The 12,430-nt window shown below is 30.9% G+C and overlaps 1 protein-coding gene across 2 annotated transcripts; it reads left to right on the top strand.

Annotated features, from left to right (window-relative positions):
- The first annotated feature begins 2,498 nt into the window (after nucleotides 1-2,498).
- Nucleotides 2,499-4,715, top strand: LOC104249884 (large ribosomal subunit protein P2A-like). Of its 2 annotated transcripts, none has more exons than XM_009806400.2 (4): nucleotides 2,499-2,741; nucleotides 2,847-2,943; nucleotides 4,174-4,397; nucleotides 4,508-4,715. In XM_009806400.2, the coding sequence occupies exons 2-4, from the start codon at nucleotides 2,856-2,858 to the stop codon at nucleotides 4,532-4,534; spliced, it is 339 nt and encodes a 112-aa protein (XP_009804702.1). In that variant the 5' UTR covers nucleotides 2,499-2,741; nucleotides 2,847-2,855; the 3' UTR covers nucleotides 4,535-4,715. The 2 variants fall into 2 exon arrangements, with proteins under 2 accessions (XP_009804702.1, XP_009804705.1); XM_009806403.2 differs by having other exon boundaries at nucleotides 2,639-2,714.
- Nucleotides 4,716-12,430: the final 7,715 nt, after the last annotated feature.

Genomic DNA, 12,430 nt, shown 5'->3' with positions numbered 1-12,430 from the left:
CTCGATATGGTAGGGTTTCGTGCTGATAACGTATTATAAAATAAAAACTGTAAAGGTAAATAAATCAAAGATAAGTATAAAGAGAGAGAGACTGATGTATTATTCAACTTCAAACTCATGGGCATAATGAACTGAAAGCTGTTGTGTAAGCTGTTACTGCAAGCTGCTATGTAAGCTGCTACTGCAAGCTGCTGTGTAATCTGCTTGTACGTTACTTGTAAGTTGCTACTGTACCAGATATAGATAATCTTCAACCGACGATAATATTTATCCATAACAGAGTACCAGAATGATTAGCTTCTTCAAGAGGCTTATTTTCAATAGAGTGCCAAATAGAAAAACATATCTACGACGAAGTCCCATATGAATAAGCTTCTTAAGAAAGCTTATTTACAACAAAGTATTAAATGGACATCCATAAAGGATTGCATATAGGTGTTCGTAACACGCAGTGGAAGACAATAACAATCTTAGGAAGATCTTTTCGTGTTTAAAATTTATTTGCATGTCAAAGATCGGATCTAAGACGTACCTAGTGGAGAGAGTCTTGTTTCAAAAATTCTTCGATAGTGCAAAGGCTCTATGCGTATCCACACCGAGATCGATCCTTGCTATCAACTCTTTGATCGATAAAACCCGCGAACAAATTGAATGAAATATATATAGCTGAAATTTTTCTCAAAACTTTCAGCCAACTACACGATAAAGAAAGTAATTTACTTTGTCAAAATATCTCTCGTTGTGGCACCTCTGAAGTTTTTCACTTCCTCATGTTATTGGTGATGTGCGTATATATATATACACTCGAGCACCAAATTATTAATTTAAGTTAAGAAAAAACGTGAAGACCGTGACTGACGTGAGGATCCCTTCTCAAAATTGGACTTCTTACAATTTTATATTGTAAAATACAAATACTATTCACAATAGGACAAAGTAGCCAACAAGTCCTTTTGGACCTTATACGTAAACTACTAATCCCATTACTCATGGAATTTTGAGAGCCTCACGTCCTTTATGGACTTTTTGGTTAATCCAACTCAAAGTTGGTTTTAACTTATGAGCCTTTTAATTAATATTTTATATATTTGTATATATAAATAAATATTAATTATGAGTATCAAATATATCATATATATTTTAACTAAGAGATATAATTTAATTTTCTATTCCAAATAGAAAACTTTAATTTATTCACACTATTAATTATATCCTCTGTGCTAGCAAAGAATATAATAATATTTCATTAGGACTAATAACTAAGTTAATTTGACTAATTAAATTCTTTAATTTAATTATCAAATAATAAATTAATTAATCCTTTAGCAAAGATCAGAACACTCGTTAGTGCGCGACCCCATAGGTTCAATATTAAACCGGTAGTAAATTAATCACATTAGTATACTAATCAAGGGTGGCGTCTAGCAACACTCCTTAACGACCGGATAACATGAAGTATACAATTTACTCTCAAGAACCAGTAGAAGAATAATGTAGTAATTCCTTCTGTCCTTATAGCTCTGGATCACCCTAAGATATGGTTCAACTGTCAAATCCTAATAGGCGACCAACTATGTGTTCATGTCAAATATAATCGACCTTTGAATGACCTAAGAAACTCTTTTCTTCTTTTTATTCAATTGCCCTGGCCAAGGTCTTAGTTTGGTCGTTTATAATTCATGACAACATGGAGCTTAAACTCATTACCAAGAGTTGACAGATTTCATCTTGATCAATCACTAATTCTACAAGTATTCAATCGTACCCAATATCCTTTCAACTATCGCCTTAGGGTCATAGGTGTCTAGTATTAAAGCACAACAAATAACTTGCCAATTACTATGACGATCTCAGGTCAAAGGAAACTCTTACATCACATTCTTCAAGAGAATATCCTATTGACAGTTTATGGTAATTCTAACCATTAGGAACTATCCAATGAGTCGGTAAAATGATCATATCTCTATATGCATCATCTATCTATGTAATTTAGTTAATGAGATCAACTAATCTTTATCCCATAAAGACGATCACATAAATATTGATCTAACCAGATTACTAATGTCCAAATTAATAATCCTACGATCAAGAACAAATTTAGATTAAATTGTAAGAGACTTTGCTCTCATTATCATGATCTCTATCACGATGACAAATCTCAAAATTTAATCAAGGACCTTATCAAATTAATCAAACAATTAATAATAACTATGATAAAAGAATGCCATATATTTTTATATCAAATAACGTTCACAAAAATATGTTCAAATCATCAAATATGAGATTGGATCTAGGGCATATCTACTATATCCCTAACAATATCTACGACGAAGTCTCATATGAATAACCTTCTTCAGAAAGCTTATTTACAACAAAGTATTAAATAGACATCCATAATATATATATATATTTATATATATATATTTATAACAGAATCAATATTTTTCTAGCACCGCAACAAAGCTTATATGTTTGGTAGTATTAATCAACATTGGACTAGATTTCCGTTGCCCCTTTTCCCTTCTCTTCTCGATGGGAAAAGGAAAAAAAATATATTTTGCTGGTCAATTAAGAAAATCTAAGCAAAAACCAAGGGTATTAGAGTAAAATAAGTTAATCCACTTTGTCACCGAATGCACAAACCCTAACTATATATTCTTCTTCCCCCTTTCTTCAAAAACCCTAAGAGCAGCACCTAAGAACCGCCATTAAAGGTTTTTATCGCTTCGAGATCTCCTTAAGTACTTTCTCTCTGTCTCTCTCTTATTTCTGTTGTTTGTTTGTTTTGTTAATTCCAATGATTTATATCTGAAAATGTTGTTTGTTTTGTGTTAAATTTTGAACAGAGAAGAGAAATGAAGGTAATCGCAGCTTACTTGTTGGCCGTATTGGGTGGCAACTCCTGCCCAAAGGCTAAAGATTTGAAGAGCATCCTTGGATCTGGTACGCCCTATAACTCCTTAAGAATATCTTTTTTTTTGTTGTACATATTTTTCCATGTTACTGATTTTTTGCATACTAATCCTGAATATATTTCAATTTTTATGTTACTTTTATAGCATTTGATTCGTATAGTTATTTATAAATGTAAATGTATGCAATTTGGTTTATGTATTTTAATGAATTAATACATCTAGGGGTTGGTATCCTGAAGTAATACATTTTTTTGTTTGCATTTCGTCAATTTAGCTTAAATGCGGAAACTATCTCTAGCTATTCTAAGAAGTACTAAGTTATAACTCCCTCGATGAGTTTGATTGGACATTGAGCTTAATATGTTAATATGACACGTGCAATTTTAGTAGGAGTAGTGGAAGAAAATATTAGAGTAATGGTGAAATATAGTTTGATAGAGACAATTTTCCAAAACTTGAATAATGGAATGATTTGCAATGTTGAAAGATTTGAAAGTGATAAACTAGAATATTTTTATTAGTGAACTAGTGTTAAATATTTTGGGATTGGTAACGTGCTAGGATGTAAAGAATCGCATAAATTGGGATGGATGTAGTATCTTTCCCCTTTGAAGAAGGGGCTGGGGAATTTTATGAAGTTAAACACTTTTGTTGCTTACTGTCTCAAGTTTTCAGGTTTAATGAAAGAATTCAAGTGGCTATTAGAATTGTGAATAAATGGGGTAAAATCTCGGTTTCATTACCTTTTATTGTTTTTGCTTTTTGTTTCCATGGTAATCAAAAGAAATGGAGCGAGGATGATGCCTATTTACTGTTATTAACCTGTAACAATGAGAATTAACTTTTATTATGTTGCCTTACCTGCCTGAGGTGTCCAGAGGTAGGAGTACTCTAATTTCTTGCATAAGGAACAATGCAATAATTGATTTTGCTTTCAAGTTTTCGTTGAGCTGTCTTAAATTAATGCTATCTAATTCAGTTGATGCTGCTGAATTTTGTTGGTAGATTATTTCCTCTAAGAAGTGTCTTAAATTGATGATTTGTAATGTAGTTGATGGTACTGAACAAGTGAATTCCAGATTGCATTGGTTTTTTGAAATGTCTTGAGCAGTTAATACTGATAATGTGTAATTTAGTTGATGTGACATAGTATATTATGTTGGCTTGTTATGCTTAACTGTGATATACTGTTATATGCTTCTGTTGGTGTGGTGGTTGTTCAATTCTAATTCATATTTGGAGTACATGTATGCTGCAGTTGGGGCTGAGGCTGATGATGATAGGATTGAACTGCTCCTCTCTCAAGTTGAGGGCAAGGATATCACTGAGCTGATTGCTGCTGGCAGAGAAAAGTTGGCTTCAGTACCTGCCGGTGGTGGTGGTGTTGCAGTTGCTGCACCTACAGGCGCTGCTGCTGCTGCACCTGCTGCTGAGGAGAAGAAGGAAGAAAAGAAAGTGGAAGAGAAAGAGGAGTCAGATGATGTATGAATACCCTCCTAATATTAAAAACTTGTTTTTCTGTTGATCAGTGTTTCCTTTTACCTTTAATTCCTCTCATCTGCTTATGTGTTTTCCTGGAATTTGTTTTACAGGACATGGGCTTCAGTCTCTTCGATTAGAAGAATCCTAAGAATTCAGTGTACGAAGTATCTCATTTTCCAGCTGTTCCCCTTGAGCGTATTTTAGGAAGTTTCTTGTCTACTTACAGATTTTGTTAGAACCTATGTTTTCTTGGAAAACGTTGCTGAGGCAGACAGTGAAGTTATAGTGTTTATTTCAAGTATTCAGCTCTTTGTTCAATATAGCTATTTTGATCTTTTGCCATTGAAAGATACCATGGCATTCTCATTATATGGTGAGAGTTGAATTTTTGGTGTTAGTGGCCGAACCTTAATAAGAGGCCTGGAATTCTGAATGGCTATGTGGAGAGTAAGGAGCTCAGTTTGGTGTGTTGTAGTATTGCTACTGGGAAATACTGCTCAGTTTGTTATCGTTGACCTAACTTGCTCATGCTTGTTTTGGAGCTGTTGGAAAGCACAGGGGACTGAGTTTTCTCAGAATCCCTGCGAAAGGTGATAGAGGTCAACCTGGTTTGGCCTCCAGCTGCTACTAGTTTTAATTCTCAACCTTCATCATTGTGATCTGAACTATTGCGAGTACTTGGGTGCGCAGGGGAAAATTATTTCATGTGTGCGTAGAATCTAATATTGTAACTTCTTAGCTTAGTTTATAGAACTTTGAATGTGACTTTGAGATTGTTAAATCCAACCTAGTAGGTAAATAGTTTAACAATATCCCTAAACCAACAATCAGTATACTAACACGGCATGTTAGCTCTATAACAATATAAGAAAAAAGGTAAATGATAATTTTACCTATCGAAAAATAGCATAAGATGAAAGAGATTATAGTAAAAATTTGAACAGTTGAATGATAATTTTGCCTTCTGAAAATGGCATAAGATGAAACAGATTATAGAAAACAGTTGAACATATTAACGACGGAGACTGAGTCCTCATTTGTTTATATTTAACTAGTCTTAGTGTACGCGCGTTGTGCGTGTTTCTCATTTCAATAAGTATTTTTTCGTAAGAAACTTACATATTTAAGAACACAATTGTGTTTGTGTAATAAAATAAAGTGTAAGCTTCTAAAATTGTTGAATATTGATCCTATATAACTAACCCAATAAAAGAAAAAAAATTATTCATGAAAGTCCTCAATCATTATTCAATATGTTCATCTTGAATTATGTTCTAATTTATAATTTTATCAGTTCAATTTCACAAGTTATCTTGCTTCCTTTTTAGTTTCGGTAAAAACACATATCCTTTGAAGATTTAGAAATTTTCTGATCCTTTTTTTTCCACAAGCTATTCTCAAGTTCATTCGAGAAGGCATAAAAGTGGTATAGACTTAAGACTTTTATTACGATAAAATCTTTCAAAATTTGTCAAATAATATAAATTAAAAAATTAAGTCATATGTCTTCTCAATTTATTTCACTTCAATTTCAATGTTGCCCATGCAGTGAAGTTTAAGTTATTGAAACAAAGAAAATATAATACATAACTTTGTCTAACGGATAAAAGACCAATTAACATTTTGTGTAGAAGTTTCGTACTTTTATAATATAAATTTAGGCTTGTACGGTTTAGTATGATTGAATATGATATGAAATAATTATTTTGGATGCTTAATTGAATATGAGTTAATTATTTTGTATGATTAAATTAAATATTATTAAATACATATTCAATTGTTCTACGTTGAAATAATTTTAATTTAAACATGTATTTTAATTTAATTTAATATGTGACTTTATGTCCCAATATTTCAATTTCTTAATTAGAAATCAATTGAATTCACCATATAACAGTGTTCTCATATTGATTCTACGTACACAAAGGATTTATTTTCAAATAGTACAATATATGTAAGGTAACATATTTATTACTTTTAAATTCTTAAATATTAGGACTTCTTGCATTTAAAGATAAAATTTTCATTGATTTAAATTTAAAAGTCCTAAATATTAGGAGAATAACTTAAATTAGAATTTTGACCATTGTAAAAGCTATTATAAAAGAGTAAGAAAGACGAACGATATTTTGCTCGAGGTGTTCATGTTTTAATATAGTATAGATAAATATAGATTTGTGTTAGTCAAGTACTTCTTCCTATTCATCCCGTGATAGAATATGTTCTTGCTTCTATGTATTTTGTTAGAATTAGTTTAATATAAACAGTTATTTTAAATTAGATTAATAAAAAGAAGAAGTGCACAATGAGAATTAAGTGAAATATTTCTCATAGCAATTAACACGTTATTTAAGGACTTTAGAAAATATATTTTTTATAATGATCAATTTGGAAACGGCAAAAGAAAGTGTTAGTGTTACATTATGGTCTGTTAGCTTACTATAAGTATTTTATTGGATGCAGAAGTTTAGAGAATTAATCCAACGTTATGTTACATTATTCGAATAAGAAAGTGATTATATAAGGTAAAATTTTAATTGATTTTGACTTCCTAAATTTTAGGATTTTATATTAATTTTAAAGTCCTAAATATTAGGGAATTGTCTTAAATGACAACTTTGTTCAGTGTGAAATCTATTTTAAAAGGGTAAAAAAGACGAACGACATTTTGCTAAGGGTCTTCGTGCTTTTAATATAGTACTAGTCTTACTGTACGCGCGTTGCGCGTGTACCCCATACTAATGAGAACAAATTCATGAAAAATAACATAAATATTCAAAAGATGCATTTGTGTTATAAAATAAAAATTTGTAAAATAATTATAATTCAAAAATGATAAATATTAATCATATTTAAGAGTTTGGATAAATTCTAATGGTTCTCTCTTCTTTTTTCACAGTCTTGATTCGATTCTAAAGTCAAAGAAATTGATGGCTCGCAATCTTGATTAACGAGGACAACTAACGTTGGATAACTCATACAAGAAGTTAAAACAATTCCTATAAGTAAATGGAATTCTACTTTGGTAGTTAAATTTACAATAAGTTTAATTCTGTAGTCAATTAAATCTAATTTAGGTTACTTTGACGCTAATTCATGATGTAAGTTAGGTATACAAATTTATATTCTCACAGCGCAATCTGTCTATGTAGCCAATATGCTTCGTAGTCCGTAAAATAATATTAATATTTATAATAAATTCTAACTTCGCACAAATATTTGTAAATATTCGTATGATCAAATATGCTTGAATATATATATTGTAAGCACGTGATTTTTGCCCTATATGAGAATTACTCCCAAAAAATTCAAAAATAAAATAATTTTTCTTGGTGTGCAATTTTTGTGATATTTTGTGTAACTATTTGTATGTTTGTCTATGCATGTTTATTTGTTAAATTAATAAAAAATACAAAATATGTCGCATTTTGCATGTAGGATTTAATTCTACAATTGTTAGTAATTAAATTTGTTTACAAAAATTAAAAATTACAAAAATAGGCATCTTTTGCATTTTTAGCATTTAATGTCCAAATGAACAATTTTATGCTTAATTATTACTTAATTGTGCGTTAATTGTTATTGGAAGTTAATTTGCGCTTTTATAACTTAATTTAGTTCTTAATAATAATTTAAGTACTTTTATAATTTAGTTTTAGAAAAATAAAAGAAGAAAAGAGAACAAAAATACAAAGAAAAATCGGATTGGGCCACTTCTTCAATTTCAAACCACAGGCCCAAATAATTGCCCAACTTTCCCCATGACCCGGTCCACTTCAAACCGGGTCGACCCGGTCCGCTCCATTAACCCAACACCCCTTCTTCATTTTTGTCCAACACAAAACAAAACCAAAAAAATAAAAAATAAAAGGTGAATTATCACTATTAATAGTTTTATTTTTTGTTTTTTTTATATATAAAAATTCCGAAAATATTATATTTTTATTATTATTATTATTATTATTTTTTTAAAAATATATATAATAATTTCGGGAATGATTTAAAAAAAATATAAATAAGAAAAAGGGAAGTATTGAATAAAAAAAATATAAAAGTAAAAATAGGTGAAATTCTCTTTTTGTTTTTTTAAAAAGTAAAAGAATGTAGAAAATTAAAAAAAATAAAAAGTTTTGTGGAATTTTTAAAAAATTTAAAAGTAAAAGAAGGTTGGAATTAAAAAATAAATATAAAGGTATCTGAAAATTTAAAAAATTTAAAGTAATTGAAAGTAGCATTTTTGAAAGAAAAAGAAAAGATAGTGGTTTGTTTTTTAAAGAAAAGTTAAATAAAGTGAGATTCTCTTTTAAAAAAATAAAAAGTGGGATTTTAAATAAGATAAAGTAATTAAAGTTGGAATTTTAAAAATAAAAGTAAATAAAGGTGGGATTTCTTTTTCTAAAAAAATAAAAGCAATTTGTAAGTGGGATTTCTTTTAATTAAAAAAATAATAAAATAATAAAAAAACAAATCTGAAAATTTCGAAAATTTTGCTATAAATAGAAGAGAAAATTTAGGAAGAAGGGGTGGAAAAAAAAGAGGAAAAACTAGATAGAGAGAAGAAAAAAAGAGGGGGCGGAGTGAGAAGTATACACCCGATATACATTCTGGATACACTGAATATACAGGGGCAGAATTCATTTTGGAGAGTTTTGAAGTTGAAAAAGAATAGTTACTGCTTCATTGCCTCGCTTAAGATCTGAAATAGTCAGAACCTTCCTGCCTTTTACTTCTTCTCTATACTTGGAGTCGTTTATAGTCTCCTGGGTTTTCTGCTATTCCTACTGTACTGGTTTGCGGTGTTGCTGAATCTGCTGTTGCTGTGTTATTACTGCTGCTGACTTCTCCTTCTTTTGTTCTTGTACTGCTGTTTCCAGGTACACATTTGTACAATCTCGGCTTGAAGCAAAAATGAAATATTAATCAGGCTTTGTTCCTGTTGAATTCCTCCTGTTTAGATTTGTGGTTGAATATAATTTTCTTTTCTTTGTATAAAAATGTAGTTGATTGATTAAATTAGTAACGATGTCACATATGTATAACTTCTTCATCTAATAATGTTAGTTTAAATTAATCAAAGAATAGTTAATCTGTTTTGATATTATGGTGTGTCAATCTCACGTTTTAGTATTATTGAATAATAGAATATAGAATGAAAGCAGTTTTTCTTTGTACAAACTCGGTCGCAATTTTCCATTCGCATTAGCCGTAAACTAATAATAAATAAGTTACGTTTTTCAGCATGTAAATAATTAAGAAATTTTCTTTTATTTTAGAGATGAACTTAATAGAAAATATAGTCACTGTAGGTTTATCCTTTTAAATAAAAATGAGACGAGCCTCGACAAACAAAAATGCACAAGCTGCGGGGCCCTCTAAATGTATATATTAAAATACTTAGAATTCGGGACAGGCCGTTTAGCGAATTTTACGGCCTTCCCAAAATAACAATACGCTAGTTGCTTTAGGCGCACCTTTAATAATTTAACCTTCTTAAACACGGGTGCACATTGATGTGACCCAAATCCAAATCTCAATAGAGTCAAAATGTGTCGACGACCACGGGTACATTGATTGTAACGCGGTTCGGGATATATTTTCACAACGTTGCAATTCCTTGTAGAAAATAATAATAACAATTATGAAAGCGGTAAAAAGTTAAAATTTGCACATAAGTTCATATTTGTATAAAATCAGATAATCAAGCCGAATATAACAGTTGAGCGACCGTGCTAGAACCACGGAATTCGGGAATGCCTAACACCTTCTCCCGGGTTAACAGAATTCCTTATCCGGATTTCTGGTACGCAGACTGTAATATGGAGTCATTCTTTTCCTCGATTCGGGATTAAAATTGGTGACTTGGGACACCCTAAAACTCCCAAGTGGCGACTCTGAAATAAACAAACCAATCCCGTTTCGATTGTCCTTTAATTGGAAAAAACTCCTTTGTACCCTCTCGGGTACGGAAAAAGGAGGTGTGACAGCTCTGGCGACTCTGCTGGGGACAAACACCCAGAACCACTAATTCAGGGTTAGAAATTCGAGCTTAGATAAATTGTTATATTTGGCTTTATCTGATTTTTACATGTGTTTGAGCCTAATGTGCTAAATGATGCTTTTACCGCTTTGATATTATGTGAACTGTATATAAATTGTGCCGAAACCCATCTTCTCTCTGAGTCTTCTGAATCATGAAGAAGGGTGTACTTCGTACGACTTCTTTTCTGTATAGTGTCAAGTCCCAATTTAGAACGAGGTTTGGATAAGTCGCAAAGCCGGTGAAGCTTCTGTATTCCCGGACTGCCGCCTCCTCCTCGGCTCGAGCTGTCCGCTCGGGTAAGCCAGGTCTAGAACAAACACCCAGGTTCTGAACCTAGTATAACAAAGCCACATGCCGGATCCCTAGTAGGAACGTTTGTTTGCATCACGTGCATTTGACTTTGGAGGCCCAACACAGGGGTTGGGTCTGTCTAGGACAGGTGTACCAAAAATGAAAATGACCATCCTGATGCATCTTACTTGCTACTACTTGCGCATTTATTTGATTCGGACTTGTGTGCTGACTGACTTGTGAATATCAGGAATAATATTTTGAAATTGAAAAAAAAACGAAATAGCGGTTAGGGAATTGATTGTTTATTTTTGAAAAGAAAACAAATGCCCAAATACTGTCAAAACTCTGCCGAAATTTTAAGAAAATGAAAAAAATGTCTTATTAGTTTGTTTTATTAAAAGCTAAGAAAAGAAAAAAAAAGTCGTTGTTCTGTTTTTGTTTTTCAAAAATAAAAAATAGAAAAAATATATAGTTTGTCTTGCCATGAAAATGAAAATAAAAAAAGAGTCTTATTTTTAAAATGTTTTTTTTTATTTATTAGCTTATGAAAATGCAAAAAATAAAAAAAAAAATAATAAAAAAAGTATTTCATTATTTGTCGCAAATATATATATATATATATATATATATATATATAAATCCGAAAAGTTTTTTTTATTTCCAAAAGATATATATATCTTTATTTGTTGCAAAGAGTATTTGTCTTGCCAAGAAAATTCAAAATAAAATTCCAAAAAAATATGTCTTGCAAAAAATAATATAAATATCTTTATTTTCCATTGTTGATAAAACAAAAATAATAAAAATGTTTTCTTTTAAGAAAAAAAAAATCCGAAAATATTTTGATTCTTCTTTCAAAATTGAAAAGAAAATTCAAAATTCAAAAAATATTTTTTAGAAGCATTTCTTTTATCAAAAGTAAAATTCCAAAAATATTTTTTTTTCTTTAGAATAAAAAAAAAACAAATGGAAATTCGAAAAAAAAACTTCCTTTTACTTTTGAAATTCTCAAAGTTCAAATCAAAAGAAAAGGAATTTTTACAAGTTTTTCTTTCAAAAAGAAATCAATCAAAAAAAATATATATACTTCCTTTGAGCAGTTCTTTCACAGTTCCAATAAAAAAAAAAGTATTAGTTCATTTACTTATTCACGAGGCTCGAACTACGCGGGTTTGATTCTCACCGGATGTGAGATACGTAGGCAACCCTCATCGGGTCCAACCCCCATTTTTGCTAAAATAACCAAAAACAAATAAATAATAATAAAAATAATATGTCATAAAGAAGTCAGGTGATGTTGTTTTGTCATAAATAACTGAATGTTCCCGAAAGGGACGCCGGAAGGCTGACTTTGCATAAACAGCCACCTTTGGGTCATTTTAGGATTTTGATCCAGTTGACCCACTCAGCCTTAAAAATCTTCGTCCCCGAGATGTTGAAAGGCCGTGCTTGCAATATTGAGTTTGCTAATTTGAAAACGATAAAAAGAGTCATGAATAAGTCAGGTGATGTTGTTTTGTCATAAATAGCCGAATGTTCCCGAAAGCGACGCCGGAAGGCTGACTTTGCATAAACAGCCACCTTTGGGTCATTTTAGGATTTTGATCCAGTTGACCCACTCAGCCTTAAAAATCTTCGTCCCCGAGACGTTGAAAGGCCGTGCTTGCAATATTGAGTTTTCTAATTTGAAAATCGATAA

Source organism: Nicotiana sylvestris, chromosome 6 (genome assembly GCF_000393655.2).
Source record: "Nicotiana sylvestris chromosome 6, ASM39365v2, whole genome shotgun sequence".
NCBI lineage: Eukaryota > Viridiplantae > Streptophyta > Magnoliopsida > Solanales > Solanaceae > Nicotiana > Nicotiana sylvestris.
The sequence above is the reverse complement of the archived record's forward strand: the minus strand, read 5'-3'. Positions and strand labels throughout refer to the sequence as shown.